The sequence below is a fragment of the Platichthys flesus genome, chromosome 21 (assembly GCF_949316205.1).
Source record: "Platichthys flesus chromosome 21, fPlaFle2.1, whole genome shotgun sequence".
Lineage (NCBI taxonomy): Eukaryota > Metazoa > Chordata > Actinopteri > Pleuronectiformes > Pleuronectidae > Platichthys > Platichthys flesus.
In genome coordinates, this window is record NC_084965.1 from 746,708 (window position 1) to 770,764 (window position 24,057).

Here is a 24,057-nt window from a genome sequence, read left to right on the forward strand (position 1 = left end):
AACATTCACACAGTGTTCGTGAACTCAAACAGACTCGAGCTGGAGGCAGGGGACATGTATAATTCAATCAGGCGCACTGCGGACACTCCTGCTGAAGGGGTCCTGAGATGACAGTGTCGCGGAGCAGCGGTGTCTGACGTCACATCATGGCGGCGTCCACACGAGCGCAGGTGATCTCCCTGTACAGGACGATGCTGAGAGAGAGCAGCAGCTTCCCGTCGTACAACTACAGGTGAGAGACGAGCTGTGTCCGCGGGCCCGGCTCCCCCGGCTCCTCCGGCCCCGGCTCGAGCCGCCGGCCGCGGCCCCCACATGCTAATGTGGCCGCTACAACATGCTAACGCAGCTGCTAGCGGCTGTGTTTACATCAGCCTCCCTCCCCGGCATGATGTAACGGGAACACGTGTGTGTGTGGGGGGGCCGTGACCTCTGCTGAGTCAGCTGCTTCTCTACGGCTCGGTCTTTAACACTGTTCTTCTTCCTGCTGCTGTTCGGTCCAGATGTCACGTGTGGTGTTTACACTTCAATCTGTCAGTCTGGCACATTGAAGGAAATACACTTGTAAATTAAAAATAAACAAATGACATCAGAAGGGACAGTGTGTGTCCGGTGTTGTGTTGATGCAGAGGGAGGTGGTAGAGTGTGTGTTTGTTGTGTGTGTTACAGTTAAAGGGTCATTCTGGAGTTTCTCACACCACTGTAGTGTTTAATTAAAGCAACACTCACCGGCAGCTTCAGTCAGAAGTGATGGTTGGGTCCCTGACTTCACTTGACACCCCCCACCCTCCCTCGTGCAGACCTGCTGTCCTGGGGTCAGTTCTGAGTTCAGGTCTGCACTCAGGTGGTTCAGGACCAGCATCCCTCAACATGGATCTTGAGACAGGGTCACCTACACGTGTTGCTGACCCTGTTCTATAGTTACACTCTGTATTTTTCGATGATATAACTGTTTACATGGGTATGAAATAAAAATGGCATTCAAACAATCATGCAGTGGGACCTTAGCATGTTGTCTCCCTGTTAGAAGAGGCACATACATGTCTGTTGTCATGTGATGTGTAGTTTGACCTGAGCTAACCTAACCTGAGCTAACCTAACCTGAGCTGAGTTAACCCAACCTGAGCTAACCCAACCTGAGCTAACCCAACCTGAGCTAACCTAACCTGAGCTGAGTTAACCCAACCTGAGCTAACCCAACCTGACCTGAGCTAACCTGACCTGAGGGGGCATCAGACATTGCCAATCAAAGCTTCATTCATACAATCATGACCTCTCTCTCGCTCTCTCTCTCTCTCTCTCTCTCTCTCTCTCTCTCTCTCTCTCTCTCTCCAGATGGTCCCAGCAAACACGTTCAGCACCTATTTGAATTTTGGTGTAGAGAGTTGAACTTGAGTCTTATTGTGATCAGATCTTAGTTGTGATGAGTTGAAGAGGTTGTAGTGGTTAGTGGGGGCGTTCCAAGTCCTCCAGGAGTTTCATTGGGTCGTAGAAGTTTCTACACATGAAGATGAGAAGGTTCTACAGGTCCCTCAGTGTTGTCACGAGGGTTTAGGTGCACACTGAAGAGTCACTAAGGAAGGGCTGGTGTGTCGTGGTGGTTGCACTGGTCATTGAACTGGTGGTGTTGGTCCTTCAGGAGGTTTCTACTGGGCCTTCTATTGGCTTCCTCTCTATGGTTAAACAGTCATGAGAGGTCACATGGTGTGTCAGTGACTCTGCTGCTGTGAACTCAGCTGAGGGTCCGAGCCACAGTCCATGGCCCACTTTGTACTTGACCTTTGACCCTGGAGCTGCTCAGATCCCATCAGGACTCACTGCGTCGTCCCTTCACAATAATGGTGCCACTCTGCATTTATTCTGGAAATCAATATCCAGCCTGCTGCTAAGCTGATACTGTTTGAACAGCTTCAGACTGATATTGGATTAATATTGAATTTAATCTGCTGAAGCTGCACCGGTTTGTTTCTGTGCCATGTTTCTAAAGCAGTTTACATTGAGCTGCACTTTCAATTATCTCACTGCATTTATTAAAGTTGCAGTGAAGCTCTTCTTCTCTTCAGTCCCGACTCATATTCCTCTGGTGTGGTTTAACTCTGTCACTAGATCAATATGTTGTGATGAGGGAGCAGGTCTGTGGAGAAGGGATCGGGGGGGGGGGGCATTTGTGTTTGTATATGAGCAGCTTTGGATTCTCATTAAATCATTTACAACCTCAACCGCATTACACTTTTAAAACTCACTCCGTCCCCACAAACTCTGACCTGGAGACTCAAGCCCGGACGCGTCTCATGTCCACTCCCTCATCTCATCGACTTTGTCCCTTAACTCGTCTTCATGAGGGGGTTTCTTAGTACTTCTTACCAAGGCTTGTGTGTGGTTGGGGTGAGTTTGGGACAACGTCTTCAACTGTCATAACACAGGACGTTGTACACGGACATGAGAGAGCGGCGCCCCCTGCCAGGCTCCATGCCGACCGCTCTGTGTTGAATTATTGAGCAGATAAGAGCCGGCCTCCTCCTGCTGCTCGTCCACATGAAATACAGTCTCCCTGGTTCAGTGAAAGAAATCTATTTCATTACTTTATGAGAATATGGACTTAATGATGATGAATTATCAGGGGGACAGTGGAGTCCATTAAAAGTACAACCACTTCAGTGACAGGAAAATCCGATCTCTGTGTTTCTAGATGTACCAGCATGCATTGCACCTGGGACCTAACACAAGTCTCAATGTCGATTACGTGATGAGTACTGACTCACAATAGTTGCCACTGCTGCAGGTTTTTTCATTCACAACAAAAATGAGCTTTTCCTGGAGTTGGATGTTTGACCTGATCTGACCCTGGGTCATTTCAACCACGATTTGATGAGTTTGTTAGTGTTGTGTTTCTGGAAGTATAAACCACAACAAGCTGTTTAGTTGTGTGGTCCCCCCCCCCCCCCCTTATAAGCAGCAGTTGTATTGGCGTACTTGCTGGATTGTTGCAGGATGACCTGAATATGCCAGACGTAGCTGCAGGGTGAATTTGTTGTCTGTCTCTCTCTCTTTGTCTCTCTGCCTCTGTCTCTCTCTCGCTCTCTTTCTCTCTGTCTCTCTCTCTCTCTCTGTCTCTCTCTCTCTGTCTCTCTCTCTCTCTATCTCTCTGTCTCTCTCTATCGCTCTGTCTCTCTCTCTGTCTCTCTCTGTCTGTCTCTCTCTCTCTCTTTGTCTCTGTCTCTGTCTCTGTCTCTCTCTCTCTCTCTTTGTCTCTGTCTATTCTCTCTCTGTCTCTCCGTCTGTCTCTCTGTCTCTCTCTCTCTCTCTCTGTGTCTCTCTGTCTCTCTCTCTCTGTCTGTCTCTCTCTCTCTCTCTCTGTCTCTCTCTCTCTCTCTCTGTGTCTCTCTGTCTCTCTCTCTCTGTGTCTCTCTGTCTCTCTCTCTCTGTCTCTCTCTCTCTCTCTCTCTCTCTCTCTCTCTCTGACTACAATAAGAGCTGATGCAGGCGGTTGCTGCAAACGAAGGTGGGAGAGTTTGTCTGAATTAAGAGATGAGCAGAAGTGAGATGAAACATTTATGAATCTCTGCAGGAAAATTAGATCAGCACAACTGCCAACAGGAAACAGAACAGAGACACGGAAATAAACATGAAAACTAACATTTATTTAGTTTATTTGAGCATAAAACATGTTTAATTTCCACACCAGAAAATGTTTCGAACAAGAAGCATTATGGAGGCGTGTGAGAGAGGTCACAGACCAGCGGAGCAGTAAAACCTGGGGGGCAGCTGTGTAGTCAATAGTTCAAGCAAGATGACGATAGCACATTTGAATAATTTTTAAGTTCGGCCACCTGCGTACTTTGTTAGGTTGTCAGAAATCCTCCACTCTGATCTGCCCTCTAGTGGACGTATTGTTTAATGGTCACCATGTTGGTCTTTAATGTCCCATCATACTTACCTCCAAGTTTCTCCTTAAAAAGTTCCACCATGGTTGAAATGTCTCCACGCGTCCTTTGGTCATTTCAGTTGAACTATTGGCGTCACTGCCCCCCCCACGGTTTCCTGTTTCATCCACATCTGTCTGTTTTTAGAAGTCATTTACAAAGACAGACCAGATGAGGACCAGGAGGCTGCATCCATTTATAGGTCGAGCAGAGATGAGCCTTGGATCCTTTGAAACCGACGGATCTGTGTTTTACATTGAGGCATCATGAATCAGACTCTGATCCTAATTCAGACTTTGAGAAATGAGAAGCCACCTTTTCAGTGGATTTGTGAATCGACAGCTGTCGTCTTCTGTACGTTTGTTCCCAGAGCAGCCTTTTAAAAAGCTGCAGGGCCCAAACCCTCCGGTGTGAGGAGGAGGAGGACGACTCTGTCAGAATCAGGTCACCGCTCTGCACAGGAAACGACAACAAGACACAAACAAACTGATTCAGTGGTTTATTGTCTTCTTGTGAGTCTAATTCTGTCTCTCCGTCCTCTGTATGTCTCCACTTAAAATAACTCTCCCCTGTGTGTGTGTGTGTGTGTGTGTGTGTGTGTGTGTGTGTGTGTGTGTGTGTGTGTGTGTGTGTGTGTGTGTGTGTGTGTGTGTGTGTGTGTGTGTGTGTGTGTGTGTGTGTGTGTGTGTGTGTGTGTGTGTGTGTGTGTGTGTGTGTGTGTGTGTGTGTGTGTGTTTAAAAGCTCTCGTCTCTTCAGGACACGACAAAAGCTTCTGATGAATAAGTAAATGTGGAAACCTCCTCTCTCTTCCTTTCCTTCTCCTCCTTCTCTCGTCTCCTCCTTCTCTTCTTCCAAAGATCAAACAAGAGAATTCCCTCTGAAGTGACAGCGACGCAATGGAAGAAAATAAAAAGATGTAGAAGAAGCAGGAGACCCTCTCCTTTTTATAGTATAAATTAAAATTAGCTGAAGAAGCACAGCTTTGATTCCCAGAATAGATAGTGAACAGTGAGATTATAATCTGCAGAGTGACAGGACGTTTTCAGATGATTTAACTTTATCTTCGTGACTTCCTGTGTCCACAGTACTGACGCCAAACAAGTTGGGAGCTCGACCTCTTTATCAGTTGGTCCATGAGATGAGTCTGTCACAGGCATAGTTTCTGTTTGTCAATATGAATGGTTATTCAAATGAATAAATGGGTTTTAATTTGTGTTTAAATCTCACTCGTAGTCTTGTTCTTTCCTCGGCTCCATCCCTCCAACCCTCACCGGTTTCCCTGGCGCTCCTCGTGAGGACCATCGTATTTAACCACATCATGTAAATCTGATGAGATACAGAGAGAGAGATCTGGTGCCTCACAGCTTTACTGCTTCCGTCTTAAATCTTCAACGAGCTCAGGAGACGGTCAGAGAAGACACTTTGACTTCCCAAGGTCGGCTGTGGTTCGCTCCCATGGGAGGAGCTGCCGGCTGTAACGAGGCCCAAGTCCATCAAGAGGAAGAGCTGAACATGAAACCATCATCTTCTTCACTTCAGCTGCTCCTGCCAGAAAATATTTGAGCGCTTCCAATTTGTGTGTTCTGATCTGCTCCCTCATCTGTAGTTCATTATTCAGATTGTGTCATTGGCTGCCTGCAGCACACACAACAGAAACGCTGTGTGTGTGTCTGAGGTTACTGAGGTGCGGTGGGCAGATTTCTGACGCCCACGTTCAGATTCCACACCAGCTGCTCGGTGCTGCTGCACAACAAGAGAACAACTCACACATATCTGCACAAAAACACAAGTGTGTCCACGAGGGAGGAGCTCAGGCTCTTATCCACATTGAACATGCTTCAAACTTATTTACTCTAGACATCTTGTGGGGGGGGGGGGGGGGGGGGGGCTGTGAGAACTCAAATGGCCAAGTCAGTCAAATGTCAACGATTCCTCAGAAGTCGTTATCAGACCCTTGTGACGTCCCCCCCCTCGGTCATGTCCCTGTGTTGTGTTTGTCTGACAGAAGAGTCGAACAGGACTTTGATCCAGTTTGAATTCACCTGGTGGATCTTGGTTTTTAAGCGGATGCAGGATTTGGGATCTGATCTGAAATGATCTCAGATCCACACTCGGCTCTTTAACGTCTCTGAGTCGAGTTGATTCATCAGTGACTTGTTTCAGATTCTCTCCCTTGTTGTTGTTGTTGTTTGTTTCACAGATCTACCTCAAGGTGGTTTTCTCTCCGCTCTCATTTGTCTTGTTGTCCTGTGTTGATGAAGATTGTGTGTTGTTTTTGTGTGAACTTGTGTTTGGTCGTTTGTTTGCTTTGTTTTCTCCACTGCACATATTTGTCTTTGTCATCTCCTGTCTGCTTTTTCTTTAATATAAATGGACTGAATGAAACCAAGGTGTTTGTGTGTTTGTGTGTCTGTGTGTTACAGGACCTATGCAGTGCGGCGGGTGCGTGATGCCTTCAGGGCCAACAGTAAAGTAGAGGATCCAAAAGCTGTGGCTCGACTGATAGAGGAGGGAAAGCGGACAGCGGCGCTGATACGGAGACAGGTCTGATAACACACACACACACACAGACACACACAGACACACACAGTTCTGGTCTAATCACCTCACAGTCGGTCACTTTGTTCCTATAAAGCGTCGGCCGCCTCTCGGCCAATCCCATCACAGGATCGTCAGTCTGCCTCTTGCTTTCTGCCTCTCATCTCAAACACACACTTGATTATGAACACACAGCTAAATGTGTGTGTGTGTGTGTGTGATGACAGTGAGGATTTATGAGTCACGTAGGTTTGTTCATGCAACACACACACTCTCGTATATTTGTCCATGTTAGCAGAACCCTGTCGGTGGACTGTTGAGTGGAGTCAGATTGAAAGATGAGGTTTACATCCTGACTCTGTAAAGAAACTGAGTCTGTTTGAATCCAGATCCAAACGAAGGAGATATACAACCGAACAATAATCTGATAAAGTAACTGAGTTCATGTTTTCTGTCATCAAAGGGATGATATGATGGTATTTTAAAGATTATGAACGGACTGTTGAGAAATGTGTTAAAGACATTACTGACCAGCTGTGTCCAGAAGTAATACCACTTCAAGCCTCAAGAGGCAACAATGAGTCCAGTCTGGTTTAAGTTTGATTTTGTGAAGAAGTAAGAGTTTAGTTTATAAACCTGTGTTGCATCTGAGGAGGCTGCTGCCTCCCTGGCCTTCCTCCACATCTCGTGGCTCCTCCTCCTCGCTCTCCTCTTCCTCTTCCTCATGTTGTTCAGCCCTCGTCTGAATCAGCCTCTGGGTCGTTTCCTCCAGTGGTTGTTTTGAACTCTGGTGGTTCCCGGGGGCAGAGCAGGAAAGACAGATTCTACAGTGGTTTGTTGTGAACGTGGTCCGAGCTGAGGTGACCCATGGGGGGGGGGGGGGGGGGCTCGGTTTAAGAAGGAAACAGTCGACCCGACACCAGTGAGGTTCAGATGAGCTGCGGAGGATCTGTTCACGACTCCACATCTCGCCCACACTCACGGATTCATGCACCAGAGGATCAACATGGAGCGTGTTACATAGCAGCTGCAGTACTACAGGAGACACACACACAGACAACACACAGACACACACACACACACACACGCACACGCACACGCACACACACACACACACAGCCCTATGATATAGTCTGACCATCACAGATTACTGCGACTAAAAGAACCTTTGAAGAGTTGAGATCTTCGTCCCAGTTCTGAAGAAGCCACACCGGACTGTGAGAGTGCGGTGGGGGCGGTTTGGGTGGGGGGGGATTTTCCATGATTTCAGTTTCTAGCTTGTTTCGCTCACACTGCTGTTGCCTAGCAACGGGGCTGTGGTTGGTTGAGTCCAACCGGCTGCAGATATGATTTTAATAAATCTCTGTCGGTTGGCTTGAGAGAGATTCACCCATCGGAGCCGTCGTGTCCGAGATGAGACCACACGTTGGTCCTTCTCATTTGAAGAGGCCTCGGTAATGAGGCTGTCTGGTCCCTGACGGGGGGGGGGGGGGGGGGGGTCACGCTGAGTATGCTCTGCATCATTGAATGTGTGACCTGAAAAAGTTTAGTTTATTCTTAATTGTGTCTCTATGTAACTTTGAGTGTGAGTCTTTGTAAGTTCGTTAGGGAGTAAACATGATGGATTGCAGCTGCAGAGCCGCCTCCATTGGTGCAGGAGTAAGTGTGTTTGTGTGTGTGTGTGTGTGTGTGTGTGTGTGTGAATGTGAGAAAATGTGAATGAAAGAAGGGAAGTAGAGCACAGAGGAGGACGAGACAGTTGTAGTAAAAGATGGACGCAGACTTGGTAGAGACAGATGCTCTCTGTACAAACAAACACTCACAGGAACAGAAATACTTTATTTGTAGATCGTGTTAATGTTACGACTTCCTTTGATCATCGAGTGTGAGCGAGTGTGAGCGAGTGTGAGTGTGAGCACCAGCCTCTGAAGAGCCATTTCTCAGCCATTACTGCTGCTTAATGTCACCGCAATGTCACACAGCCTTCGGCCATCTTGGCTCAATTGAGATTAAATGCCACATCGGGCGCTGAGTTATACCTGTCATGTCGGGGGGGGGGGGGGGGGGCTGGCCCAGCGATGGCTCTGGGGTTTGAACAGAGTTCCATCAGATCGAGTGAGCACATGGTCGATCTCCATGTGGAGGTGAAACACCTCCAAGGTCTGTGGGATTGACCTGTTCCCCCCCTGAGCAGATAATCACAGACTGAGAACCAAGATGGACGACACGTCTCCACTTCCCCCCCACTGTCCAGAAGCTGATAACGTCTTCTGGACCCACAGTCTGCTGAGGTGATCGAGGTGTGGAGCCACCATGTCCCACCAGCCACCAGGGGGAGATCCAGACACTTTGCTTCTCTTTCTGGAGCCGGGATGTCGTCCATCTTCATTTACAATCTATGCAAATAACAGTGTTTGGGTTTTATGAGTTATGACGCCATAATTCTACAATAACTACTTCCCTTGTCCTCTGCTCCCCTCGGGGAGGTCGGCTTCAGACTTGAACACCGAACCCGGTGTGGTGATCGTTCTCATGTGACTGTTGAGCTTCAGAGAGTTATTAGGTTTCTGAAGTATCAGGTAAACGATGACAGTTTGCTGGGACCTCAGACTGGTCTCCATTTCGATCCACATGAAGTAACTGCAGCTAGGACCAGACAACAGCCCAGTGAAGAGGATCCACCCTCTCTTCAGCTCTGCTCCCTTTGGGGAAACCAGCGACTTAAGGAAAGCCTGAAGCCGACGGGAGCTGAACTGAGAAATGGGATGACACCATGCGTGAAAGCCTGCGTCACCTGCTCCTCTCCTCGCTGCTATCACCCCCCCCCCGCTCTTCCTCAAGCTTTCAAACTGCGGAAAATCCCCCAGCCCTCCTCCCTCCGTCCCTCAGAAATCCTGTGCCCTCATTCCAGCTTCCACACCTGACTGCCTCACAAGTGCTGGGAGCTTTACCAAGCTTTAGACAGTCTCACACATCTACTGTATGTGACTCCGAACTGTAAGTCAGGATATTAACGAGGGGAGAGAGCGTTTTTTACATCCTGCCCTCCTTCTCTGACTCTCAACTTATTATACTGAGGCAGGAGAGGAGGAGCACGGGTCCAGGTGAACGTCGGCTGAAACAAAGACAGAGCTTGGTTGATGAACGATGATCCAAGCACCTGGTGAATCTCAGAGGAGAGCAGAGGTTTAACGCTTTTGTTTGAATCCCTGATAAGAGTTCAGAAGTTGTTAACTTTCAGACGAGACCCGGATCATCACTGTAGTCTGAAGCCTTCTGGAACCTTGGGTTTCAGGTCTGTGCTCAGAGATCGGGGGTGCTCTGCTCAGACATGAGTTGATTTCTTCTCCATAAACAAGTGTTGAAAAGAATCATAAAAGTAAAATAATCTCTTCTGCAGCAGGAGAACAGAGTCCAGGAGAAGTCTACTGTGTACCATCAGATCTCTTCTCCTCTCATCTCTCCTGGTCTCTCTTGGCCTTCACATCATCACCATCCCACAAACCTCTGAGCACTGAAGTCTGAAGTATTGATTTCTGACGACTGAAGCCTCAAAGATTCAACCCACCACCCCCGACTCCCTCAGAAGCTGCAGAGCTGCTCAGTCCCACTTTGAAACTAGCCTGGTGTTAGAGCATTATGACAGTAACCTGTCGTGGAGCCCTTTGCTCCAGGAGGTTTATGATCGACTGACAAACTGCAACAGGTATTTTTTAATCTCACTGTGTTACATTACAACCATGATGCAGGAGTTGAACCAGTCTGTTGTGGTGAGGAGGGAACTGGGCCGTGAGGAGGAGCTTCACATTGACCAGGCGTCCTACGTTCTAGCCCTGTGGTCCTGGACTCTGGGGAGAAACAGACGGAGATGCCTTTAGACGGAGAGGTTGACCAGGCACAGACCCAACTGGAAGGAGACTTCCAGTAGATCCAGGACCAATCCCATCTGGGGCCTGGAACTACCAACCTTTACTTTGTCAAATCATAAGGAGACTTTATTAGATTTAAACTAGACAGTAAATCAGAAGCGTGTCCCATTAGTGCTGACTGCTGGCCCTTCAGTGCTTCTGGATTCTGTTCATGACACAAGAGGAATCACTGTGTGCGGGGGGGGGGGGGGGGGGGGGGGGGGGAGACGACACATAAACACTGATTGCTCTTCGAGAGGAAGAGAAACATCTCTGTGGAGAGAGTCATTCTGTTGCTACAGGATTTCAGCTTTTTGACATTAATTCAGAATAATTGTTTATTATGTGTCCAGCTGATGTAACCCTGAACGGTGGAGACCATGTTTTCACAGATTGTGTTGCTGATACAAGTCGTTTGTGTTTGGTTTCATGATTAACACCTAAACTCTGCAGCGGCCATGGATCACAGCTACACTACACAGTGAACTGCATTTGTCGGTTCTTCTTCTATTCTTAGAAATCTAGGTCTGATGAAATAATGATTCTCAGTCCTCAACACACACACACACACACACAGACACACACACACACAGACAGACAGACAGACACACACACAGCTACTGCATGATGAAATTCATTGACTGGAGAAGGCAATGTGACGCAAGGACAAAAGTTAGAAACTGAGGAGGAGGAGGAGGAGGAGGGTATGGAGTGAGAGGGGAGGAGGAGAAGGAAGAGGAGGAGGGCATGGAGTGAGAGAGGATGAAGAGGAGGAGGGCATGGAGTGAGAGAGGATGAAGAGGAGGGCATGGAGTGAGAGAGGATGAAGAGGAGGAGGGCATGGAGTGCGAGGGGAGGATGAGGAGGAGGAGGAGGAGGAGGAGGGAAAAGATCCAAATGATGTTTTCAGATCTTGAGGTCTCACAGACGCTCTCCATCTCAGTGTGTCTCTGTGAGGTTCAGGTCAACGTGTCCAGATCTCAGAGAGGACGGACAGCAGAGACGATCTGCAGCTCTCAGGAGTTCAGCAGTTTAACTTGTTTAACTCGCTGCTGGAGTTCTACTCCCACGTTTTTGGTTACATCTAATGATGTTTGTGTTTGTTTGCGTTCTGGTACCAGTGTCTCCTCGTTAAGTGCTGCCCCTGTAGACATGTCTTCTGTTATACCACAGCCATCCACCAGGGCCCCATGGAGACGATTGAGCTTTATCATTTGACTCACGTACGGGAGACATCATGGACGTGAGCCTCAGTCTCCAGTGTCAGACACTTTGTGCATCCATCAGCTGAAGCTCCGCCCTCAGGCTGGTCCAGACCTACAGCAGCTCGCCCGAGGACATGACAGTAGGACCAGTCTGTGAGTAAACTACCAGTTGAACCTGCCCAGTGACGTCCCACTGCTCCAGCCACAGTCGTTAGTCACTGTCACTGTGAGTCGTTATTATTGACTGTTGGTAAAAAGGAGCAGTGAATGGATTCAGCCTCAGCAGTGGAGCTGGTCCTCAGCCACATGTGGACCAGTGTCTTCCATTAGTCTGAAGTGCAGCTCGTCTCCGAACCGACTGAAGGACTCTCCGCTCTTCATCAGTCACTCGCTCAGTTCCTCGTCTTCTTCTCCTCTTCAGCAGATTGTCAGCCAATCGATTCACTTCCCTCAAAACCACCGCTTCTCATTTTCCTCAGCTCGGCCGTATTGATGTGTGTGTGTGTGTACGAGTGTCCTCGTGTCTGTCCCTCCTCTCCTTCTGTGTGGCGCTGTGAGACTGAGACGAGGAGACTGAAGCTGCAGCTCAAACCTCAAACTAACGTTATTAAAGGTCCGGGTGTCCTGGTGCCTGAGCTGCAGTGTTTAGGATCCATCTCCTCAACAGAGATGGTTTCTCTTAATGAGGAGTGGACTGAGATCTGAGGGTTTTGTTCTGAGCTCGAGACAAGAAATGGGGTTCGACCTAAATTTATGGAATCTGAGTCCAGCGTCAAATCCTTTATGGTGTAGCATGAAGTTTAGTCATTTCCAAGTAACTGAAGATACAAGTGACAACAAGTCCAGGTTTAGGTTCAGACCTTTGATCAGCTGTTACAGCAACAGATCTGAAATATTGATTATTTCATCCTCTCTGCCTCCTCTTCTCCCTCCTTCCTTTCATCCTTTCTGCCTCCTCTTCTCCCTCCTCTTCTCCCTCCTTCCTTTCATCCTTTCTGCCTCCTCTTCTCCCTCCTCTTCTCCCTCCTTCCTTTCATCCTTTCTCCCTCCTCTTCTCCCTCCTCTTCTCCCTCCTTCATATCATCCTTTCTGCTCCTCTTCTCCCTCCTCTTCTCCCTCCATTTCTCCCTCCTTCCTTTCATCCTCTCTGCCTCCTCTTCTCCCTCCTCTTCTCCCTCCTTCCTTTCATCCTTTCTCCCTCCTCTTCTCCCTCCTCTTCTCCCTCCATTTCTCCCTCCTTCCTTTCATCCTCTCTGCCTCCTCTTCTCCCTCCTCTTCTCCCTCCATTTCTCCCTCCTTCCTTTCATCCTCTCTGCCTCCTCTTCTCCCTCCTCTTCTCCCTCCTTCCTTTCATCCTCTCTGCCTCCTCTTCTCCCTCCTCTTCTCCCTCCTTCCTTTCATCCTTTCTCCCTCCTCTTCTCCCTCCTCTTCTCCCTCCTCTTCTCCCTCCTCTTCTCCCTCCTCTTCTCCCTCCATTTCTCCCTCCTTCCTTTCATCCTCTCTGCCTCCTCTCGCCGTCTCCTGGTGCGACGGACTGAAACGGGAGATCACAGCAGAGTCTGGCTGCCAGGGAGGGACCCCCCCCCCCCCCCACACACACACACACACACACACACACACACATACATAAGACACACACACACACAGACACACAGACACACACTGCAGGATTCCTCTGACACATGAGAGCAGTCTTCCCTCGCTCTCTAATCAGCCTTCGCTCTGAGTGTAAAGATTTAACGTAAAGAATCGAAGCTGCTCGTCTGTTTTACTGTTTCTGTTTGTTTCCATGTGGGCGTCGGCCTGACGCCACCATCACTGAGTCACATTTGAATTACTCTTTGGCTGCACCGTGATTGGGCGCTGCCAGGATTTGAGTGCCGGCATCTAATTGGCCACGAGCCGCTGAGGCATGTGGGGCCTTTTTTCTTTTGGGGCCATTGTAGCCAATTAACAAGACGAGAGGCGGTCAAACGAGCTCGTTAGAGCTGAGGGGCGGGGCCTAAGTGAAGGGGATTCCCAAGGTCACACGCACACACTCGGTAACAGGAAGCGGGACGTGTAAATGAAGACGTCCCATTGGTCCCTTGTTAAGAAGTCTGGCACTTATACACACTCATGCAAAAGGGAGAGCAGAGGGAGGCTCCTATTGCAGAGCTGTGAAACTGTGTGTGTGTGTGTGTGTGTGTCTGTGTGTGTGTGTCTGTGTGTGTGTGTGTGTGTGTGTGTGTCTGTGCGTACGTGCAGCAGTGACACGACTGTAGTATCGGTTTCAGATTGGAGTGAGCCCTCCTGTCGGTGCTGATCTTGTCTCGTCGTTTCAGACAGGATCAGTTCCCAGTGACGGTAAAGTGGAACCAGTACCAGCTCAGTCCAGACATCTGGGTGGAGCTGCTGGTGTCTCTGCAGCAGGACCTTCACTGACTGCTCTGACTTGTTTTAAATCTCTGCATTGTCATGAAAATGGATTATTAAATAATTCAATTATACTTTATTCCACTGTGATAAAAGAACTTTGTCAGATTACCTTTGTAATGTTTTAGTTTCCTCATGGCCACAGAGACTTCAAGCAGTTTTAAGTTACTAAGTTTGAACGCGTCACCAGCGAGTTGTTTGGTGCGACTTGGATTTTGAATTTAAATTGACTCTGAGCTGTGAACAGATGAGGAGCAGGATGGATCGATATTATCTACTGGTCTCATATGAATAGACTTATACATCCAACTAAAACAATGAGGAGAGAGGGAGAGCAGAGCAGAGAAGTGAAGTATCAGCAGCTGAAGAACAATTTAAATGGAGAGTTGATCAGTTAGAGGTTAAAAACTTTGGTCAATGTAAAGAATCAAATCATTTCTCAACTTAATTGTTTAGTGTCAACGAAAGAGAAGTTTTCACAGTTTGTGTCTGAAAAGGATGAAATATGATAGAGATCCATTCAGGACTTCCTGTGTCATCCTGCTGACAACAGACAAAACAAAGGACAAGATCCTGAGTCACTGACAACGTTCATGTTGAGGCTGAAGAGAAGAGAAGAAGAGCTGGAAGATGTGATGACTGCAGTGATGCACAGAAAGTTGAAAACCTCCGTAGTGTCCCTGAACACAACATGCATGAATAATTAATGAGGAGTGGAAGCCAGAGGAGACACTGGCACTTTAGAAAACACACACAGGACGTTTCACAGGGACGCTCGAATACTCCTGCAAGACACACACACACACACACAGACACACACAGGCCCACACACAGGCCCACACACACACACACAGTCACAGTCACAGTCACAAGCTGGAGGACGAGGTAGAAGAGATTGGAAGAGAGTTTGACAGCCGAGGCTCCTTCACACACAAATACTCAGCAGGAAGGCAGAGGACAAATGAAGGGAGCCAGGGAGGGACAAACGAGGGAGAGACGGGAGGTTAAGGGGACGAGTGAGCACGGAGAGATGTAATTGCTGGATTAGCATGAACAGAAGCAGCGGGATGCCTGAGATGCAGAGACACCGACCTTCATGACGCTACCCCAACCCTGCTGAAGTGTCCTTGAGCAAGACGCAGAATCCCTGTGGGGATCAGGGACAGAGAAACCCCTCAGAGTCCATCTTCTGGAGAAAGTCTGAAGTTAGTTGAGACAAATTCGAGAGTTGGGTTGATTTCCAGTTTGGGACCTTGAACCAGTTTGACGTGAACCAGTGGAGCCAACATGGCGACAGCCTCTGGAAAATAAAACATGAGCCAACATCAGCAACTTTTAAACATATTATCCATGTGTTTCAGCTGGTGAAAGATGATGTGGTCTGATGGCTTGTGTTGTGTTGGTTTGTGTTGGGTTGTGTTGGGTTGTGTTGTGTTGCTTTTTGTTGGGTTGTGTTGTGTTGTGTTGGTTTGTCTGAACTTGGCTTTCAGCTTCATCCACACTACTACACTTCATTACTGTTGCTGTGGTGGCACCTGAACTGAGAAGATTGAAAACTCAGGTTCGTGTTTGAGTCTGAACAGAATTGAGACTCTTGTTCACGCTGATGCAGTCGTTCTCCTCCTGATTGGCTCTCATCAGTCACGTGACTCCACTGGCAGCGGTGGATGTAGATCTGAACGTGTCGAGGCTCTAAACTTTCCCTGAGCTTCATCTGACGTCTGTGGAGAAACAAGGTTTCAACAGAAAAGAGCTGAACTGAGTGAACGTCTGTTTCTTGTTTGGAGCTTCAGGCGACTCAGTTAGTGATCAAACACCTGAACGTCCCAGAGAGACGGAGACAGAGAGAGAAGCTTATACTTCACCTCCATCAACTGACGACAGGTCTGTTCCTCTGGTGTCCGTCTCCTTCTGAGGACGTCCTCTCGTCCTCTGCAGACTCATCACTCCACTTTGCCTCCTCGCAGCTAAACCTTCAACTTTTCACACGTTAACGAACTTGAGTTTTTCTTCTTCTCACGATGCTGTGGCACAGAGACATTTACCTCGTGTGTGTATGAATATCAGATTAATGCTTTTATTTCTTCATCTCTTCTGACATTTGAAAGCCTCTGAGTGGACAAACTGTCTCAGTGTCTCAGGATCTGAACGCGTCTCACTGAATGTCAGGGTGACATTTCACCTTCATTTCAGAGGTTTCCACCTCAGCTCTCGTCCCGTCCTCTGTTTAATCTCTTCCATGTATCGCACTTTACCGAATGTCTGGAAGGATCATGATTTATAGGACAAGTGTGGAAACTAAACTCTAAACCACATGACAGATGATCAACACATCAGATCAAGCTGTTCTGAGGGAGCGTGGCTGAACGACACCGAGTCGAGCGTCGGTTCTGTGAATGAAACGTTTACGAGGATTCTTCATCTTGTTCTGCGTCTCGCTGCTGAACGCTGGAGTCAGACGCTGGAATGTGTTTCCTCTGCTCTCGGCTGCTGACCAGTGGGAAGTCTGTCATGGGGAGAGAGCTCCTTATGCTCAGTTCATTATCTACCTGAGCACCTGTCCTCCTCCTGCTCCTCCTCCTCCTCCTCCTCCTCCTCCTCCTGCCCTGGCTCTTCATCCCGACCTCCTCCTCCTCCTCCTCCTGCTGCCCTGGCTCTTCAACCCAGCCTCCTCCTCCTCCTCCTCCTCCTCCTCCTCCTCCTCCTCCTCCTGCCCTGGCTCTTCATCCCGACCTCCTCCTCCTCCTCCTCCTGCTGCCCTGGCTCTTCAACCCAGCCTCCTCCTCCTCCTCCTCCTCCTCCTCCTCCTCCTCCTCCTCCTCCTCCTCCTCCTCCTCCTCCTGCTGGCCTGGCTCTTCATCCTGACCTCCTCCTCCTCCTCCTCCTCCTCCTCCTCCTCCTGCTGGCCTGGCTCTTCATCCTGACCTCCTCCTCCTCCTCCTCCTCCTCCCTCATGCACTCAAAGGCCTCCGTGAATTTCAGCTTGACATCAGCCTGAGGTCCGAGCCCTGACGTCTTTTACCCACTCTCCCTCTCCCCCTCTCTCTCCCTCTCCTCCTCTCTCCTCCTCTCCTCCTCTCCTCCTCTCCCCCGGCGCTCACAGGAGAAACCTCCTTCTCTCTGTCTGTGCCACTCTGCTCGCCTCCTCCTGCTCCTCCTGCGTCTCCTCATCTCTCTCCTCCCACTTTCAACGGCTCTTTAGCTCCGGTTGCTTCTGCACACCAGTACTTTCACTGGTTTATCATCCGCCCACAGTGGGAGAGGTTGGTCCAGGATACATATGTTGATGCAGACACTACCGGCCCACTGGGTGTTAAAATACCAACCAGTGCTTTAACAGGAGCAGTAGACATTAGATTTCTGTAGATCCAGTATAATGACCCAAACCTCTTTCTGTAGTTTGACCTTAAATCTGTATGAACTTATATAAATGAGTTTTACACGTGGAACCAGAGAAATGATCTGAAGTGACGTCACCAGATCGATGAGCTGTAGTACTCTCAAGTACAAGTATTTCCACATGTATCTGAGTACATGTACTTAGTTACTTTCCTGCACTGCTGTGATGTAGAGGTAGAGAGAGCGAGAGAGGTAGAGAGAGAACGAGGTATACTATATGAGAAAGAGAGAGACTTTTAATGGAGGTAAAGTGGGCTGGACCATAAAAGAGAGAGATGGACTGTATGAAAGAGAGAGAGTGGTAGAGGGAGGTAGACTATATATGAGCGAGAGAGAGGGAAAAAGATGGAGAGAGAGAGACAGAGAGATAGAGAGGTAGAGAGGGAGAGAATCCCTTTGTTATCAGCCACAGCCGCAGCAATTTACATGAGGGCCGAGCCTCCTCACAGCTGATTGGTCCAGAGCCACCCGCCTCCCTCCAACGCCACACTCCAACCAATCAGGACATCACACACACACACAGAGGTGAGAGAGGGGCCTCTCTGATGGAGGGAGGGATGAGGGAGGGAGGGAGAGGTGGGGGAGGACCAGTGGTTTGTGAGCAGATTGTGCCCCCTGGTGGTGAAGCAGTGACACAACTCTATCTAACAACACAACAGCACCAGTTTACTGCAGGAGCCTGAGTCAGCTGAATAACAGCCACACTAACAACACACACACACACACAAAATCACTGCATCCTGACCTGTGTGTGTGTGTGTGTCGATTGTGGACTGTGGCCCGAACACACAGCTTGAACACACAGTACAGCATCATCTCACTTGTAATTGGTTCTTTCATTTGACAACAGAGCAAATATTGACTTCACACAGTGACACTGTGTGTGGACATATAACACACACCCCATCCTGTAGCGCCCCCTCAGGACGACTGTGTGTGTGTCTCTGCAGGTCGCTGTGGGGAAGATGTACGAGTCCCAGAAGATGGTGTTGGAGTAGATGGATGAAGAGGAGGAGGAGGAGGCCTGTGACAGCAGACGACAGGATGTGACATCAGAGACGGGAGCCAATCACTGCTCGGACGTCACCAACCTACTTCCTCCATCTTTAATTTGACACTTCGGTCACTGGTGGAGGTGGGAATGCATTGTGGGAGATGTGGGACTGAAGATAGTTTAATTTTCCGAGCTGCACTGATCACAGGATCTTTACATCAGAGTGCCGGGTTAGGGTTATCTGTAGATGTGAGATGTTATTGTTTCAGTCATGTGATCGTTCCTGTTTCCTCATCACGTGGATTCAAGTGAAGTTTGAACGTCTACGAGGACAGAAGCTTGTTTTCTGAATCAGCGTTTAAATCTCACGAATTTCAAACTGAACCTTAAAATACCTGAAAACAAGAATAACATGAAGATTGAATTGGATCCCGATCAGTGCAGCCTTCATGCTCTTTTGTTTAATTTTCCGAGTGTTACTTTTGTACTATAACGCACAATTAGTCCATCCATTTGAGATTATCTTCTTGTTGTATGAAATGAGGAGGACGGAGAAACTCACATATAAATAAACTTCTAAATGTATTTAAATGTTTTAACTCCTGTGTTTGTTTTCCTGTGTTCATGAGCTCAGCGTCTCACTGGCTCTACTTTGTGAGGTGACCCTCAACCTGAACCAATCACAGACGCCCTGAGCTCTCGTCTGCACCTGGTTCAGGGTTAAAGCCGAGATCAGGTTTACCCCGATGTCAATAAAAGCGATTGAACACTAAACACACGGTGGCTGTAGCTCAGGGAACAGTGATCAGTATTTAGAAGGTTGTTGGTTTGATCCCCAGCGTCTCCAGTCTGAGGTGACGTGTGTTTGTGATCAGTGCCGACAGTGAGAACATGTAGAAGCATCGAGTGACTCGTACTTTAAATTTCCTTTCAAAAGAAAACAAACTCCAACGGACAGAGGTGAAAGTATAACCTCTGAGTGTGTGTGTCTGTGAGTGTGTGTGTGTGTAGTTCAGTCATTGTGTTGCTCAGATGAGGTGAGCTCGGGTGCGTTTGGTTTTGGAGGCGAAGAAGGTGACTGACCAATAAGGTTCCAGCAGCTGCTATAAATAGACTCATCTGTTTGCACAAGACGACACCGTGGCCCACTTACACACACACTCACACACACACACACACACACACACACACTGGACCATCACGTTGCTCAATCAGTGATCAGTGTTTCGTCAGACTGACACACACTCACAGGACGTGTTTGGTTCAAGTCCGAGGTCTCGACCCACGACTGTCGCGATTCGATCCAAACTCAGGAGATTAAACTGAATCTGACTTTTCTCTTTTCAACTTGTTTATACTTACACTTGTTTATAGGCTCATATGAGGTCAGTTCGACCTTTGACCTCTGATCAGTTTATCTGTTAAAGAGATCGAGGTCATAAGAATGATCTTGTGCTCTCAGCAGCGTTGAGCTCCTCACTCGTCCGATGTCTCACTGAACTCTGGCGGCAGCAGCGACTCCTGAACAAACACAAACGCTTCATGTGGAGTTCACGTGTGTGTCCCGGTGTGTGAGGTCATGATGTTGAATTATTACAGGAGAAGGTCCGGTGCAGCTCTGAGATTTGACATATTGAACCTGGTGCGTGTTGACAGACCAAACAGACGAGCGGAGGTTTGTCAACAGGACGTTTTCCAGAGGCGTCGGACTTCTGCACTTTGTCCTCGATGTAAAGACGGGAGACGGACACAGGAGGACGGACTGTCGGCCGCTCACGTTCAGAATAAACAAACAAACACGTCCTCGCTGCAACAGAGACAAATGTTGAATCTGAGTCTGGAACAGAATCGACCTCCGGCTCCACAGGGACAACGGGTCGGGGACGTCAGGGTTTTATCTTCTTAACGGGACCACATCAGGTTTACTGGTGACAAATGAACTGGCATGAAACTCTGTTTGACAAAGAAGGAAGCAGGGAGTAGGGAGCAGGGAGAAGGAAGCAGGAAGCAGGGAGAAGGGAGCAGGAAGCAGGGAGCAGGGAGAAGGAAGCAGGGAGAAGGGAGAAGGAAGCAGGGAGCACGGAGAAGGAAGCAGGGAGCAGGAAGCAGGGAGCAGGGAGAAGGAAGCAGGGAGAAGGGAGAAGGAAGCAGGGAGCACGGAGAAGGAAGAAGGAAGCAGGGAGAAGGAAGCAGGGAGCAGGAAGCAGGAAGCAGGGAGAAGGGAGCAGGGAGCAGGGAGAAGGAAACAGGGAGCAGGAAGCAGGGAGCAGGGAGCAGGGAGAGGGAAGAAGGAAGCAGGGAGAAGGAAGCAGGGAGCAGGGAGAAGGAAGCAGGGAGAAGGGAGAAGGAAGAAGGGAGAAGGAAGCAGGGAGCAGGAAGCAGGGAGCAGGGAGAAGGAAGCAGGGAGAAGGGAGAAGGAAGAAGGGAGAAGGAAGCAGAAAGAAGGAAGCAGGGAGAAGGAAGCAGGGAGCTGGAAGCAGGGAGCAGGGAGAAGGAAGCAGGGAGAAGGAAGCAGGGAGCACGTAGAAGGAAGAAGGAAGCAGGGAGAAGGAAGCAGGGAGCAGGAAGCAGGAAGCAGGGAGCAGGAAGCAGGGAGCAGGGAGCAGGAAGCAGGGAGCAGGGAGAAGGAAGCAGGGAGCTGGAAGCAGGGAGCAGGGAGAAGGGAGCACGGAGAAGGAAGAAGGAAGCAGGGAGAAGGAAAGAGGGAGCAGGAAGCAGGAAGCAGGAGAAGGAAGCAGGGAGCAGGAAGCAGGGAGCAGGGAGAAGGAAGCAGGGAGCTGGAAGCAGGGAGCAGGGAGAAGGAAGCAGGGAGCAGGGAGCAGGGAGAAGGAAGCAGGGAGAAGGAAGCAGGGAGAAGGAAGCAGGGAGCAGGGAGAAGGAAGCAGGGAGAAGGAAGCAGGGAGAAGGAAGCAGGGAGCAGGGAGAAGGAAGCAGGGAGAAGGAAGCAGGGAGCAGGGAGAAGGAAGCAGGGAGAAGGAAGCAGGGAGAAAAGGAGTTGTCAGTGTCAGCTTCTCCTGGTTTCGATTCTTCACAAAATGACTTGATTTCATAAGATGATAAAATAACAATAAAACGTTTAGTTGTCTAGAAAAAGCTTCATTTCGTCAGCGGTGTGTAAAATATAAACATTTTAAAAACAATGAAAATAATTTAAGAAGTTAAACTTCATCTCCTCCTCCTCCTCCTCCTCCATGTTTGGATCAAATCACTGAATTGTTTTCTAATGAGTCGACAGAAACTTTGTGATTCACCCATAAATTACTTTATTATTAAATTATTAAATCTGATAAAGATGCATCTGGTTTCCTCTTAGTATCTTCATCCACAGGTTTCAATCACATCACAAACATGAACAATACACCTGAGGATCATGACATCACACCTGAGCCTGAGGAAGACTCTGCAGGATAAAGCTCCAGAGAAGAAGAAGGCTGGTTGTTCTGAATCACTAACAATCATCTGGAAATGAGTTCAGTCAGAAGGTCAAAGTGGAGACAGCAGTTTAGATCTAATCAGAGTCAGGTTCACACACACATCAGATTCTTCATGATGAAGATGATGAAGACTCCTGCACCCGGCTGAAAAGAACGAGACATTCTCCACGACTGGACCAAACTATCTTTTATCATAAAACTTGTACAAACGAATGCTTCTCAGCAGAGACACTGTGTCGTTGAGTGAGTCTGTGACTGACGCTCAGGACATCCAGCAGGTCGTTGACACGGACGTGTCCTGATTGTGGTCGCACACAATTCAGAGGCAGCAAAGAGTCTGTTGATAGTGTCCACAAAGTCTGAGTTGTGTTGTTGCTCTTCAGAGCTTTGGTTCGGAGGTTTAAAAATACACATGTGATGATCACTGTGACACACTGATGACTAAAGACTCACAAAACAACACAACTTCACATGGGATGTGGAAACAGCACCTGCACATCAACGAGTTGCTGTCCGCACCTGGGGTGGATGGAGAGGTTTTACGCACGGATGGAGAGGTTTTACGCACAGATGGAGAGGTTTTACGCACGGCGCACACACCGCTCAGATGGCGTGAAAAGCGGCGCTGACAAATGGCGTGGTTCCGGGCAGGCAGCGGTACCGGAGGCTGTAGTTCTGCCCCTGGTTATTGTCCCAGAACTCCCCGTCCTCGCTCCTCAGGTACAGGGCGAAGTGCACGGCCGAGCTGGGGTCCATGAAGGGCGGCGTGTACACGGTGAAGGAGAAGCGCTCTCCCACGATGCCCGGCTCGTCCACGGCCAGAGCCTGCGCGTCCACGCAGGACAGCCAGTCGTTGAAGGTGTACCGGACCCCGACCTCCCTGGCGGAGCCGCCGCTGAAGACCCGGATCTGCCCTCGCACGTCGAACTGAGTGATGGTGATTTTCTCCAGACAGACCCGGAGCCGCGGGACTCTGCGCTCCGGGTCCCGCGGCTCCGGGAAGCAGGCCACCAGCCGGTCCGAGTCCGGGCTGGACCTGAAGCTCTGGCCCCGGTCGCTGAGCAGCTCCTGCTGCGGCGGGGGGAAGCTCCGGTACCGGGACAGGACTTTACTGGGGACCTGCGGCTCCTCCAGGGAGCTGAAGTGCTTCACACTGGCCAGGTTCAGGCCCATGGAGTCGGCGAACTTCACCCGCTTCCTCCCGTTGCTCCCGGACACCTCCTCCAGGAGCGCGGCCGGGTACGCGGGCAGGGACTTGGCTCTCCTCCGGTCCCTCATGAACCTCTCGAGCTGAGAAGCGTCCAGCTCGTCGTCCAGGTCCTCCTCCTCCTCCTCCTCTGCCTCCTCATCCAGCTCCTTCTCCAGCTCCTGCTCCTCCAGGCCGTTCTCCCTGGTTTCCCCCGGGGAGGGAGACTTTCCCCCGGTGAGGGGCGGTGAGCAGGACATGTGTGCCCGGCAGCCGAGACTCCAGACCGGTCAGGAGGAGCCGAGTCACCGGGGCTCCCGCTGCAGGGCCGCTTCTATAGGGGCACAACCCCCCACCCCCCAACCCCCAGGACGCGCACTGTCACCAGACACAATCACGCGCACTGTCACGTAGGAAACATCAACCTTCAGCTGTTCGTGCGTAACAGCACGGACACGGTTTATTATGATAAGAATCACAGTGATAACAACATTCATAACAATATGAAATATATAAACATCAACAATTATAATAATAAACAATAAATACTGTTAGTATCATTTAGATTTGTGTTTATAAAACCTCCGTGATGTGTTTCAGAGACAAACACACATCACGTGTTAAAACCGATATTTATGTCACGTGTATTATAATAAAAATAAACATTCAAATAGAATCAAGCCAAATAAAACATAACTAAATCACATCTGTATTTCAGTCTCGATCAGTCATCGTGTTGTGTAACAGCAGGGTCCACGTGGGTCCAACAAAGTGCGTCACACAGCGTCAGGTAAACAAACACGCGACGTCATCGCCACCGCTGACGTCACGCCGAAGTTTCCTGTCGTGCGTTGAAACTCGATCATGAATCCTCCAGTTTCCACCAGCAGGTGGCAGCGTCGGCTCTTTACCACTGACTCCTCCAGTTCATTCATGTGGTGGAAAATAAACCCAGTAAAGTTTATACTTCACTGCGAGTACTCGGGTACTTTTACTCAGGCAGCTGAGTACAAGGCGTATAGGACAGAAGTAATTGAGTGAGATAAAAGTACTTGAG

At 49.2% G+C, this 24,057-nt stretch overlaps 2 protein-coding genes across 2 annotated transcripts; one reads left to right on the forward strand and one right to left on the reverse strand.

The window, feature by feature from the left end:
• The first annotated feature begins 79 nt into the window (after nucleotides 1-79).
• LOC133932493 (LYR motif-containing protein 4B) lies at nucleotides 80-18,965 on the forward strand. The gene is made up of 3 exons (XM_062379202.1): nucleotides 80-232; nucleotides 6,345-6,465; nucleotides 18,337-18,965. Exons 1-3 carry the CDS (start codon nucleotides 147-149, stop codon nucleotides 18,382-18,384), a joined length of 255 nt encoding a protein of 84 aa, XP_062235186.1. The 5' UTR covers nucleotides 80-146; the 3' UTR covers nucleotides 18,385-18,965.
• Nucleotides 18,966-21,619: 2,654 nt separating this feature from the next.
• On the reverse strand, nucleotides 21,620-23,365 carry ppp1r3g (protein phosphatase 1 regulatory subunit 3G). The gene has a single exon (XM_062379199.1). The coding sequence runs from the start codon at nucleotides 23,258-23,260 to the stop codon at nucleotides 22,418-22,420; it is 843 nt and encodes a 280-aa protein (XP_062235183.1). The 5' UTR covers nucleotides 23,261-23,365; the 3' UTR covers nucleotides 21,620-22,417.
• Nucleotides 23,366-24,057: the final 692 nt, after the last annotated feature.